Here is a 13,643-nt window from a genome sequence, read left to right as displayed (position 1 = left end):
GAAATGGCAGCGTTGCCTGAGGGGTGGATTAGGTGTCTCCTGAGGCAGAGGGCACCTCGGGAGCATTGAGGATCTGGGCTAAGTCCCTTGCCCAGGGTCACACAAAGCCTGTAGCCTAGCAGGGAACCAAGCCCAGGATGCCCAAGTGTTAGACTCGCACCCCAAGCCCTGAGCTTGCCCAAGGGTCCCTGCTTGCTCGGCTCGCTCAGGCCCAGGGCAGCCGCCGGAGGGGAGCGCGCGACACGCCATGGCCGTTGCAGGGCTTCACAAAGGCGTCTCGACTCTCCTCCCCAGCAATATTCTTGGCCTGCCTCCTTGCCAGGGCCCGCGGGGAAGCGGCCGTGCGCCGGCATTCAGAACGGGACCTCTGCGTGGCGCAACCTCGTTCCCCCTGGGAAAATTGTCCCTCTCGTGCAGCCTGGCAGGCCTGCCTGTGGAAGCAGTGAGCGCCCTGGGAGTGCCAGCCTCTGCCCTTCTCAGGCTGTAAGCCAGGCTCTCCGTGGCATCGTGGCCAGGCTGGGCTTGCTTGGCCATAGCCGGCCAGCGGAGACTCACAGGGGAGCTAATAAAGGCATCACCTGGTAAGGCGCCTGTGAACCCACCCTCCCCCACTCTGCCAGTGCCCTCCCCCAGGGCTAAGCTGGGCAGAGTGAAAGATCAAAAGGAGAAACAATTAGCAAATGGATGAATTTAATGATGCTAATTAAAATGTATTCAGTGTAGCCTCTGCCTCTGCGCCAGCTGCTGCGGCAGGCAAGCCGAAAGCCGGGTAGCACCCGTCTTGCCCTGGAGTGCGGTGCTGGGACGCAGGACATCTGGCAGCCAGCTACCCCGCCTTGCACGCCAGGCAGCTTCAAGGAGGACTTGGTTTCATTTCAGCTGGGCTCACGTGGGAGCCTCTCATTAGCTCTGTCCCAGCAGGGGCCTGCTGGGATCTCATTAGGCATTTCAATTAGCGAGCAGCCGTTGCGGAGGGAGAGGGAGGCGGGCGTGTGAGCAAGATGGCTGCAATTAGCCACTGGAGTGGAGGTGGCAGAAGGAACCCTCCTTCCAAAGCTGGAGAAAAGAGCCAGCAGCCTCCCCCGTGGCCCCGCTCGCCAGGGGCTAGAGCGAGCTCCAGAACCCTCAGCAGACCCTGCGTGAGACGCCGGCCAGCTCCCGTTTGGCTGGGGGTGCCCACTTCCCTCCGGGGTTTCGGCCCTGTCCACGGCTGCCCCTCACCGTCACGCTACGCGCCTGCCTGGCCCCCTGCAGCTGGCTCTTCCCCAGCGGCCTGGCTACAGCCCTCTCCGCTCCATTCAAAGTGCGACGGCAAAAATCTTCCTCCGCCAGCATCGTCCCGACTCTGGCATGTCCACATTCGCAGAGCGCTGCCCGGCTTCCTTCCCGTCTTCCCCATCGAGTGTCTGCTCCTGCTGACATGCCAGCCTTTGCCTCCCCAGACCGGCCCACGTTCATGCCTCAAGTCTGACCTGTGGCTTTCTGCTCAGTGCTCCCCAGGGGTCACTTATCCCACCTGGAACTCTCCCCCCTTCCCAGCCAGCCCAGCTCTCCAGTGCCCCAAGCAGCCCTGTTACCACAAGGCAAAGTGGGTGCTTCTGACGGTGACTCGAGAAATCAGAAATGGCAGCAGCACCCAGCGCCCGGTTTAGGATGTGGCGGGACCCCCCACTTGGCGGCCCATAACAGGAGGCATGAGGCTGCTTCTCAGGCAAATCAGAATGGGTCCATCCTGCCACCCAGAATCATGTCACTGGAAATCAACAGTCCCGGTGTTGCGCCTCCTCCCCTTCTAGGTCAAAATTCTGCTTGCGAAAGGCTTTTCGGTTTGTGTCCCTGCTTGAGGGTTAGGACAGAGGTGGGGGGTGTGGGGGGGGCCTCAGTCATAAGGCAGAAAGACATTTCAGAGCAGGAAGGCTGTACAGCATCTTCCAAAGCCGCGCAGACTCCGGCGTCCTCTGATCTCGTAGGTCCGTAGCGGAGTCCCCTTGGCCCAGCCGACTTTGCCTCCTGCGCTCCCCATCCCCGTGCGAGCGGGATCGATGGGCCGAAGGAGGAAGGAGCGCCTCGCCGAGCGACAAACAAGTTGCTACAGCAACACGGCGCTGACTTTCCAAGCCGACTCGTTCATGTGCAGTGACACGGCAACCGCTGCCCCATTTAAATGATTCAAATGACTCCAAGCAGGAATATTAGTGCAGCTCCTCCCGCACTACGGCCTGAGCCGGACAGGCCCCGTGGAGCTGATGTGCGCAACCTAAGAGCTCGCTAGACAGCAGGTTCCCATCTCCTGGGACCATCCCAGGCGGCTTATCCCCAATGAGCCACCCTTCCCTCTGCTGCCTCCCTCCGTCTGCAGCTCTCCCCTTTGTCACTTCTGCAGGTGCTGGTTCGGTGGGAGGGTTCTGATGTGACTGTGTCTCCACCCGCCCGTCACTTCCCCGGCACCGCAGCTCAGAGAAGGAAACCTTTAGCCACTGCCTTTTCCTGACATGCTTGGTGGAAATGAGAGAAGTCCAGGTCACGCAAAGCCGTGCTTTGGATTCTGGGGCAGCAGCACAGTACGGGCTGGAACTGGCCAAAGAGTCTTCCCTTCTCCCCAGCCCGGTGGAAAATTTAGAATTTTTGGCAGAAGTTTGATGTGTTTGGAAAAAGTGTAAATACTATTGCAGTGCCCCATGGGAGGTGTAGTTCAGGTGCGTCATCAGCCCATTGTCCTCTATAGTCTGGGCTCTCTGGTTGGACTGCATGTCCCATGATGCTCTATTCTGTTCCCTGAGAGAGGAGCACCATGGGGGAGCTTTGCAGACCATGCTGAATGCTGGGAGATGTAGTCCAGCCAAGGAGTCGTACCCTCGGTGAGAATGGAGGCAAGAGACACTCAAAAGTTACAGCTCCATGAGGAGCCACAGAGACATTTCCAAATATTTCAAGGTTTGTCCCCTCCCCCACCTCCCAAAAAAGTGGCATTTTCCCTGGGACACCTACTTTTTGCAAAAAATATCATTTATTCAACCCCCACCAAAGGTCAGCGGGGGCAGAACATTGCACCAGCTCTGCGACTGGCTTCAGAAGGGAGGCCGCGCCGCCCCCACACACAAGACCGGTTTAGCGAAGCAGCCCTCAGCTTCAGCAGCTTCGTGTCTGAACAGAGCAGCCCGACAACGGAAGTTTCCTTCCCTCCTCTCCAGTCGAATGGGAAGGAGAGTGAGCACCCACGGCTGGAGTGGAGCTGGCCTGAAGGCTAGTTTGCCAGTTGCTTCTCTGGACGCAGGGTCTAATCCAAGTCTAACCTAGCCCAGGAGGGCTACAAAAATATCCTAGCAGATGTTCCTTTTCCGTATGGGAAAATGCCGAGTGAAACAAAGAAATATTCTCCTGCTGAAGCCCAACATCTGTTTGAAGCTGTCTGGCTCTGGTTCAGACTTTAATTATTCTGACAGGTCTCTTCATGCCTTTAATTTCCCATGAAATCCAATTCAAGCAGCTATTTGTCTGCAGACTGCTCCTCGTGTTGTGAAGAGCAAGAGGGCACATGACCCAGACATGCCTTGCTGAAAATCAGCTTCTTGGGACAGCCTTCAGCAAAAGCAGCCTCCGGTTTCCCTGTTCAAATGTCCCAGCGTGTTCTTTGAAACGTGCCTTTTTCAACATGTAACCCTCACTCCTGGCTCTCCCAGCTGTCCGGATGGCAGCCACTAAGGCATCGTGGCCATGCCAGGCCTCGGGGGTACTGGCCCTGTGATGGAATTTCTGCTCTTTTTCAGCAGACGCGAAGGAGAATCTTTACGTGACTTCTGCTGGTCGATTTCAAGGCTGTGTTCCGGCCACGTGGGGCTCCCAGGTGAACAAGGACATGGCCCAGGGCCAGCCTGATGCAGAGCAAGCAGATGGGGCCCCCCTCCCTGAGATGGGAGGGGTGCAGTGCTTGGCCCAGCAGCTGGCTGACATCTGCTTTTGAGGGCTGGGCCTGCCTGGCAGGTCCCTCCGCTGGGGTGTGATGGAGTTAACCCCCTGTTGGGCAGCGCTAAGCTGCAGTGACTCATGCTTTGGCTTCAGAGCTGGTGCGCACGGCACAGAACGTGGACTGGACCTTTCGTGGGATTGTGCCCTGGTTGCCTGTTTGGGGAGGATCCAAACCAATCAAAGGACTGCCTCTGCCACTGGCAGAATGACCCCCAAGAACCTCCGTCGTGGCCCAGGAGCTAGGCGCTGTAAGAGCACGGAGCAGAAGGGATCCCCAAGAGGGCTCAGTGTCCATGGAGAAGCCTCATTTCTGGGAGCTTGGTCTGGCAGCGATGGGTAAACTGGAGTCTTCACCAGTCTTGCCTGAGGGAGGACAGCGGCCTCCAAGGGCGTGCGCTTGTTTCAAACGCAGTCCGAGGCAATTGGACACGGTCTTCCCTTGCACTTAAGAACCAGAAATAAAAATCTCGGAACCTCTCTGCCTGCAGAATGGCTTCCCCGGCACCCAGCTGGGAAGAGACGGTGCCTCTGTTCTCTCCCATGACGAGAAAGGGGATTTCCCCAAGGGGATGGGGAAAGGCATGAATCATCCTCCCCCAATAACTGACAACCCATCCCAGAACCCGGAGGGGCAGGAAGCTCCCGGGGCACATACAATGAGTGAAGAGTAGAGCTAAGCCAAAGTCGGGAGTCCCACATTTTTCATCCCGAATAGGGTGAAATTTAAAAAACTTTTTAAAAAATGGAACAAGTTCTAAACTTCACAGTGTTGGGCTTTGAGCCAGCGTGAAGTTAAAGGGCACGCACCAGTGGAGTTGCAATGCCTCAGGGGATCTGTAGTTTGGGTGCTTTGGACTATTTTGTTCACTGTGGGCTGGGCTCTCTGGCTGGACTGTATCTCCCATGGTGCACCACACATGCCCAGGGAAAACAGGTGCATCATGGGAGGTGTAGTCTGGCCAAGCATCTCAGCCTGCCAAGTACAGCGGCATAAGACATGCAAACTACAAGTCCCATGAAGCACCATTGCACTTTAGGCTAATGCAATTTAATGTCAAACTGACCCAACATGGAGAAATTTTCCCACAGAAGTTTCGGTTTGTGTGGCAATGGCATTTTCCACCAGAAAACTTTCTACCAGATCTCATGGCGGGTTAATGACAAAACGTGAACAAGAACTTACCATTCAGTAGCGCAACTTTCCAAGGCCCTGGGAGACAATGGCTCAGCTCTGTGCCTCTTGCACACGTCCCCTCATGGGTTGGTTTTTTGGCTTCATCTTGGAAGAAAAGTTGGTTTTCTGGAGCCTGCCAAGGGCAGATTCAACACCTGGGAGGACAGAGGGACACTGGATTCCATTCTGTGGTTCATTTAGACGCTGCTTTGCTTGTGTCGTCTTGCGGGCAGGAGCATTTCCTGCCTTCCTTCCCCCACACGTCTTGGAAAAGAGCAGCAGCCGCAGAGGCCTGGCTGCGAGAAGGCCCGGTCCCTCTGCCCCAGGAATGTAAAGGACCCTCCTGCCCTCCTGCTCACCTTGTGGCGTGGGGGAGTCAGGCAGGTTTCTGCATTTGACGATTTGTCCGCCTGCATGCAGCAAAGTTCCCAGCTCCCTGCTCAGGCCAGCCTGCCCGGCCCGCTGCACTCCTGCGGCTGGTGGCACTGCCCAGGGCTGAGATCCGGGGAGGGCACCCGCAGCCGCCTCCCCAAACTCCCGCCTGTCCGGAGCATCGCTGGCTCCAGATGCCTCCTTGCCCGTCAGTGCTTTGAGGGGTTTGCAGCTGGATTCTTCCTCCGTCGCCGCCGGGCCCTGGTGCGATGCAGGCGTAGCAGGGCTCTTGTGTGGAGGAGCCCGGTCTAAGGCAGCTGGAGACTGGCATGCAACTCCCGTCCCTCCAACACACACACACTCACCCTGCTTGGAAACGCTGGGAGCCCCTCTGCCGGGTTGCAAAGCCACTACAGGCTGGCAAAGAGCTCCTGGGGGTGGAAGATCAAGTCTGTCGGAATGAGTGGGATTCAGAGAAGCCCCTTGTCCAAGTCAGGTGCTGCTCTGTGTTACTGCACGGAACCGGAGACCGTTCGAGTTGGAAGAGTCCGACCCCCCGCAGGACCAGCCCAACTCAGTCATCCCAAGCCGGGCCTTACGCACCTCTGCCATAGAATCAGAGAATCCTAGGACTGGAAGGGAACTCGAGGTCAGCGAGTCCAGTCCCCTGCCCTCAAATGTCTCTAGACCATCCCTGATAGACATTTATCTAACCTGCTCTTGAATATCTCCACAACCCCCCTGGGCAATTTATCCCAGTGTTTGATCACCCTGACAGCTAGCAACTTTTTCCTAATGTCCAACCTAAACCTCCCTTGCTGCACTTTAAGCCCCATTGCTTCTTGTTCTATCCTCAGAGGCCAAGATGAACAAGTTTTCTCCCTCCTCCTTGTGACACCCTTTTAGACACCTGAAAACGGCTCTCATGTCCCCCCTCAATCTTCTCTTTTCTAAACTAAACAAGCCCAATTCCTTCAGCCTTCCCTCATAGCTCATGTTTTCTAGACCTTTCATCATTCTCATTACTCTTCTCTGGACCCTCTCCAAATTTTCCCACATCTTTCTTGAACGGTGCCCAGAACTGGACACAATACTGCAACTGAGGCCTAACCAGCGCAGAGTAGAGCGGAAGAATGACTTCTCGTGTCTTGCTCACAACACACCTGTTAATGCAGCCCAGATCAGGTTTGCTTTTTTTGCAACAGCATCAGACTGCTGACTCATAGGGTACGTCTACACTAGCTCGTTAGTTCGAGCTAGGTAGGGTAATTAGGGCAACCGGAGTTGCAAATGAAGCCTGGGATTTAAATATCCCGGGCTTCATTTGCATGTTCCCAGGTGCCGCCATTTTTAAATCCCCCTTAGTCCGAACTCCGTGCCCGCGGCTACACGCAGCACGGAGTAGGTAGTTCGAATTAAAGATCCTAATTGGAACTACCGTTACTCCTCATGTAGCCGTGGGCACGGAGTTCGGACTAAGGGGGATTTTAAAATGGTGGCGCCCAGGAACATGCAAATGAAGCCCGGGATATTTAAATCCCGGGCTTCATTTGCAACTCCGGTTGCCCTAATTACCCTACCTAGCTCGAACTAACGAGCTAGTGTAGACGTACCCATATTTAGCTTTTGGTTCACTATAACCCCCAGATCCCTTTCTGCCGTACTCCTTCCTAGACATTCGCTTCCCATTCTGTGTGTGAGAGACGGATTGTTCCTTCCTAAGTGGAGCACTTTGCATTTGTCCTTATTAAACTTCATCCTGTTTCCCTCAGACCATTTCTCCAATTTGTCCAGATCAGTTTGAATTACGACCCTATCCTCCATAGCAGTTGCAACCCCTCCCAGCTTGGTATCATCTGCAAACTTAATAAGCGTACTTTCTATGCCAATATCTAAATCGTTGATGAAGATATTGAACAGAGCCGGTCCCAAAACAGACCCCTGCGGAACCCCACTTGTTATACCTTTCCAGCAGGATTGTGAACCATTAATAACGACTCTCTTGAGTACGGTTATCCCGCCAGTTATGCACCCACCTTATAGTAGCCCCATCTAACTTATATTTGCCTAGTTTATTGATAAGAATATCATGCAAGACCGTGTCAAATGCCTTACTAAAGTCTAGGTATATGACATCCACCGCTTCTCCCTTTTTTGCAAGACTTGTTATCCTATCAAAGAAAGCTATCAGATTGGTTTGACATGATTTGTTCTTTACAAATCCATGCTGGCTGTTCCCTATCCCCTTGCCACCTTCCAAGTGTTTGCAGATGATTTCCTTAATTACTTGCTCCATTATCTTCCCTGGCACAGAAGTTAAACTAACTTTAGAGACTCCACCTGCCCCCTAGGGAGCTCTCCCTCCACCTGCCTCGGGAAATCACTTTTCCTAGACCTCCCCCCTGCACCTGGAGCCCATTGCTCCTCATTCTGCCATCTGCCCCCACTGACAACAGCCTCTCTCCAGCCTCCTTGGGGTCCTGCAGGGAACTGGAGGCTGCTCTCAAATCCCCCCTCGCTCTTCTCTTCTGCAGACTAAACAAGCCCAAATCCCTCCGCCTCTCCCCACAGGTCATGTGCTCCAGCCCCCGAATCATTTTGGTCGCCCTCCGCTGGACTCTCCAATGCACCCCATCCTTTCTGCGATGGGGGCCCACCCAGAACTGGACACCAGAGCCGCATGAAGGGGAATAAGCCCGTCCCTTGAGCTGCTGGCCATGCTCGTCCCAAGGGCACCGGCCGGAACAAACCCTCAGCCCTGGCCGGAGGGGGCAAGGCCCCCGGGGGAGAAATGGCGACTGGGAGGGGGCGCCCCACTGAACACGCGGACACGGCACGTTGCAGCTGCAGTTTTATTTCCTTTTGTAAAAACATGATTAGAGGGGAAAACGTCCCCATCGATGTAACCCCTCCCCTCCCCCAGATACCCACAGGAGGACATGGGGCAGAGTGTGCTGGCACCGTCCCGGCAAGAGGCACTCCCTCCAGATGGGGGCAGGGATCTTGGTGCTCTCCGGGGAGGGGAAGCTGGCCCTTCTCTGGGGCAGGGGGCCGGCGTTTCTGGCACTGAGACCCGCCGGCTGGTGGGGCAGCCCTGCTCAGAGGTAGCCCGTGCCGCAGAGAGCGGCTCCGTCCTCACAAGTCCGCACGGCCAAGGCAGAGGCAGCTGGGAACGGCTCTGAGCACCCGGCCCCTCCCTCCGGAGTCCACGTACAAAAGAGTTCAGCACGGGTCAAATATTGACCAATAACGGTTTGGCTGCGTTTGGATCCCGATTGCGGCTTCAGCAATGTACAGCGGGGAGCCGGGGAGGGCCGCTCCCCCCTAGTCGGCTGGCTTGGTGACCAGGGCGAGCGGCTGCGCCTGCAGCACGGCCAGGGCTGCCTGCGGGGAAGGGAGAGCAGCCGGGAAGGCAGGCGGCGAGGCCAGGAGAGCCGTGTGGGTCATGGAGGCGAAGGGGATGGGTCTGGAGAGGAGAGGCGAGGGGCTGCTGAGGCCGGCGGAGGAGGCGGCAGCCTTGCTCGACAGGAAAGCCGCGGAGTGCAGAGACAGCTGGGCCCTGGCTTCCGGCTTGGTGGTGAGGGAGAGGGGCTGAGCCTGTTCCGAGTGGGTGGGCGCGGGGGCCGCGGGCGAGGCCAGCGCTGCTGACGGGGTGGCGGGCGAATCCAGCATGCTGCCGTGGGAGGAGGCCGGACTGTCGCAGGGTTTCTCCAGGGGCAGGTACTGCACACATGGCTTTTTACTCTTGGCGGCCAGAGAGCCTGGAAGGGTAGAAGAGAGGCTGGTGAGCCGCGCTCTGGAGAGGCTGGCAGCCTCCCCCGCGCCCGTGGCCGGGCGGGTTTGCCCAGGCGTGGAAACCCACAGAGCCACAGGTAGTAACCGACGGGTACGGTGCATGCGCGACACCGAATCAGCAGCCTGCTCGGCCCAGCTGTCGCGTCACCCGGCAGCACCCAGCACCGCTCCTCTGGGCGCTGCCAGCCCCAGGGACTTCGCCTGCGTCCTCACTACCAAGTCGGGGGGTTACCACCCGCGGGGAAGCCTCACTAATGCGTAAGCCCACCGCCGGGCTGGAGGCAGGGAGGGAAACCCTGGCTAGTTAATCGCTTGAATGTTAAGTTTAACTAGTTAACCAGGAAAAGGGGGCAGCCTGGGAGCTAGAGCAACCCCCGGCGTCCCCCGCCAGCAGCTGGCTGGTTAACCATTCACGTCCCCGGCTGGAAGCGAGGCCTGTGCGTGGGGACAGGGCTGGGGAAGCCGGAGGCCGGCCCAGAAGCTCCTTGCAGCTTGCAGGGGGTCGGGCGCCGAGTGCTGTGCTGTCCAGTTGCACCAACGCAGCCGTGCAGGGCGGGGCCGGGGCGGAGGGCAGGGAGCCGCCAACACTCGCCGGCAGGACGGCGCAGGGAGCAGCGGAGCCAGGGGAAGGGAACTGGCGCTGGCGCCCGGCGGCGCTTCCACTCAGGGCTCCAGGGGCCGTTCTGCCGCAGCGTCTAACCGACCGAGGCTCCGGGCTCCCCCTGGCTTTCCCGGCCACTCCGGCGCCTCGGGCAGCCAAGCGGCTTTGCTGGGCCCCGGCTGCCCAGGCGGTGGGGCAGGTCAGTGTGTCGGGGCCGGCTGCGCCCTGTCACTTACTCTCCGTGTCCGGGGGCGGCTGCTGCGGCTGCTTCTCTCGCTTTCGCTTCTTCTTTTTGCCCTGGAAAAGAGCGTCCCGCATGCAGCTTCGGTTGAGGAGCAGCAGCAAACGCCCAGGGCGAGACACCCGGGCCAGGCAGCAGCAGGGGAGGCTGGGGGCCAGCGAGAGAGCGGGCAGTTCCCCGGTTCTACCCCCGCTCCTTCCTCACTCGGCCCGCGGGCGTCTCGGGCCGGGGGGCTCAGCCACACGTCGAAGGGGAAAGCGCCGTGGGGCGCCCGAGGTCGCTGGGGACTTTGCAATGCCGGGGAGTCTGGCGCCGGGGCGGCTGGGGCCTCGCGCACTTGTGGGCTCGGAGGTCGGGTTTCGTTTCAGCCTCCCTGACGCCCCATCTGGGCAGCCCTGCGCCCGGCGCCCTGCTCCCCCATCTCGCCCTGAGCGCCCCCTCTGCGGTGCCGGGAGGGCCTTGCCCACTCTACCCCTGCGCCGATTCCCAGGTGCCCAGGCGGGTCTGGAGAGCTCTCCCGGGACTGGGCCCCAGGGGCCTAGGACCCCGCGACCTCTCCCAGTGGCCCCTGTGCTGCCTTTGCAGGAACTTGGGCATCCTCGAGCGGGGGGCTGTGAGCGGAGGGTGTCGAGCGGGGGACCCCCCCCCCCACACACACACCTCCAGACTGGCTTCAGGAGCTCTGCCCCAGCTCTCACCGCCACGGCCCCTTCTCTGGACTGTGGAGGGCACGAATGTGGCCCCCGGTTTGCCTGGATCAGGCCCTTGAGGCTCAGGGCTGCCCCCCAGCATGGGGGAGCCTGCACTGGCGCTCCTGCCCCTCTCCACCCCCCCCCTCCACTGCCAGGCTGGAGCGCAGAAAAGCTCTTAGCCCGTCCCTGTCCCCTCCCCCGCCCCCCCAATGTGGGGAGCATCTTTCTGCTTCTCGCTGGTGCGCGGCCCCCGGCTGATTTTTCTGTGTCAGGCCCCCCCCCTCCCCCCCGTAGCCTCCGGAGGCCCTTCCCGATTACAGATTCCTGCCCAGGCGGGTACGGCCGGCAGGGCCCGTGACGACCGTGCGTCCCGGCGTCCCGCACTGCGCAGGCGCACGGCCCCCAGCCCGGCCGACCGGGGCCGCGTCCCCCCCGCAGAGACTCACGTAGTTGTCCCGCGCAGACCACGTGGGGTAGAGCTGAGAGTGCAGCTGCCGCTCCTTCCGGGCCAGCTCGTAGTACTTGGCCTGCTCCTCCCGCGACAGCGAGTGCCACTGGGGGGAGAAGAGGGGCTGAGCCGAGACGCGGGCGAGGGGCTGACGGGGACTCGGTCACTTCCCCTCCCCCGCCTCGCCAAGCACGCGGTCACACCCCTCCCCTCCCAGGATGTGGTCACACCCCTCCCCCACTCCGCCCAGGACGTGGTCACTCCCCTCCCCCCCCCCCCGACGTGGTCATTCCCCTCCCCCGCCCCGATGTGGTCACTCCCCCCCTCCCCTCCCCGGACGTGGTCATTCCCCTCCCCCGCCCCGCTAAGCATGCGGTCACTCCCCTCCCCCGCCTCGCCAAGCACGCGGTCACACCCCTCCCCTCCCAGGACGTGGTCACTCCCCTCCCCCACTCCGCCCAGGACGTGGTCACTCCCCTCCCCCACCCCACCCAGGATGTGGTCACTCCCCCCCTCCCCTCCCCGGACGTGGTCATTCCCCTCCCCCGCCCCGCTAAGCATGCGGTCACTCCCCTCCCCCACCCTGCCCAGGACGTGGTCACTCCCCCCCCCCCTCCCCAGACGTGGTCACTCCCCTCCCCACCCCGCTCAGTGGCAATGGCGCTGCAGCCCACACCGGGCCAGGTGCGTAACTCGGAGCAGCCTGCGGGTTACTCCGATGGCTGCCAGCTCCCCACAGCCCAGAAGAGCTGGGGCTCTGGCCAGGTCCCGGCAGGGCAGCAGGCCCAGGCACCGTTTCGATGCTGCTCCCCAGCGGGTGAGTGGAGACCGGCTGCTCCGTCCCTCTAGGCAGGGGCCAGGGCGCCCAGCACAGACGCGGGGCCAGAATCCCCCGGGGTAGGGGACACGGCCCCTCTGCTCCCCACGGGGGCACGGCAGGGGACGCTCCGACCCCGCGGGGGCGCAGGCCAGGTGGAAGACTGCAGGGAGCCAGCAGTGCCCCCGTCCGTGGGCCCCACTCCCGTCATGCTCCCCGTTGCACAGCGCACACGAAGCCCCTGGGGAAGCGGGTGCAGGCTGAGCCCAAGGCCCTGCCGCAGTGGCAGCGTTCTCCGGCTACAACCCGCCGCGGGACGGGGAGACGGGGCCTTTACCCTTCGTCCCAGGATCTGGTTGATGGCCGCACTCTCCTTCAGCGTACACTCCGCCACCACCTTGGCCCTCATCTCCTTCATGTACAACATGAACGCGTTGAGCGGCTTCTTTATGTGGGGCTTTTTCTCCTCCTCCTTCTTCACAGTGACGGGGGATTTCCTGCAGCCGTCACAGGCATGACATCGTGCAGTGGGTGAGCCGATTAGCAGAAGCGTATAGGCTAATGCTATAGACAGCACACACATATTCCTCCCCCCGCCCCCCTACCCCCCCCCCCTTGCCAGTAGATTCTTTTAGCCGGCTGGCCAGCAGCGCAGCTCAGTCCTGGCTTGAAACAGGTCTGGGACCTACCCCTGCTGCAGCTCGGCATTTAAAGTGTATTAGAGCCGGGCCGGCAGGGTTCCCTAGACAGGGGCTGCTGCCCTAGATGGGCTGCTGCCTCTTTTTCAGAGGCAGCAGCGCAGGGTGACTGGCAGCCGGTCCGCGAGGGGAGCTGGCTTTTAAACTGGCTCCTCTTGTGGACTAGCTCCAGCCTGCCACCCCATGCTGCTACCTCTGATACAGAGACAGCAGCGTGGGGCGGCCGGGGGCTCCTCAGGAGCGGGGCTGGAGCGCACTGGCTGCCGGCCCCGCCCCCAGGGACCATAGATTAGTCGAGTAACCAATAAGAATTCAATTAACTGAAATCTAACACCCCATAACCCTCACATGGGCCATTAAATGCCCCCGAAGAGCCTCCCCTTGTGCCCGGCGTGCAGCCGTGTCCTTTGAAATGGCCACCGGCTGCTCAGATCTACGGGGACACTTGTCAGCGGAGAAGGCGAATGCAGGTTCCCGCCCCCCGCCCATCTGGATGACGTCAGGCTAATTCAGAGCCAGTCACCCGGTTTTACAGCGGGTGAGTCAGGCCGCAGGGGCGAGGGGGAGGAGCGGGGCACCTGGGCGAGCGACAGCCCAAGGGACCCTGGCTAGGACCTGAGGCCGGCAGAGGCAGCCCGAGGGAAGAGGGACTGTAAGAGGTGCAGGCAAGGGAACAGGGAGGGCAGAGTAGGCAGTCACAGGCGGCAGGAAATGGGGCTGGCAACTTGGGGCAGGGGGGTTCAGCTGGGTGGGGGGGAGGCGGGGCCGCAGGGACATGCTGCCAGAGGCGGCTGCAGTGGGAACACCCAGGGGAGACGAAGGAGGGGGAGGAGGAGGAA

At 60.3% G+C, this 13,643-nt stretch overlaps 1 protein-coding gene across 2 annotated transcripts in view; it reads right to left on the bottom strand.

Annotated features, from left to right (window-relative positions):
• Positions 1–8,350: 8,350 nt before the first annotated feature.
• Positions 8,351–13,643, bottom strand: part of TCF7L1 (transcription factor 7 like 1) — a 97,925-nt gene continuing 92,632 nt past the window's right edge. For both annotated transcript variants that reach the window (XM_075910880.2, XM_075910882.2), the window contains 4 exons: positions 12,444–12,603; positions 11,288–11,395; positions 10,145–10,205; positions 8,351–9,273 (listed from right to left, as the gene is read on the bottom strand). In XM_075910880.2, coding sequence (XP_075766995.2) covers positions 8,837–9,273; positions 10,145–10,205; positions 11,288–11,395; positions 12,444–12,603 — 766 coding nt within the window. In that variant the 3' untranslated portion in view covers positions 8,351–8,836. The remainder of the gene's footprint in view (positions 9,274–10,144; positions 10,206–11,287; positions 11,396–12,443; positions 12,604–13,643) is intronic.

The sequence above is a fragment of the Pelodiscus sinensis genome, chromosome 28, assembly GCF_052426305.1.
Source record: "Pelodiscus sinensis isolate ZL-2025 chromosome 28, ASM5242630v1, whole genome shotgun sequence".
Taxonomy (NCBI): domain Eukaryota; kingdom Metazoa; phylum Chordata; order Testudines; family Trionychidae; genus Pelodiscus; species Pelodiscus sinensis.
The sequence above is the reverse complement of the archived record's forward strand: the minus strand, read 5'-3'. Positions and strand labels throughout refer to the sequence as shown.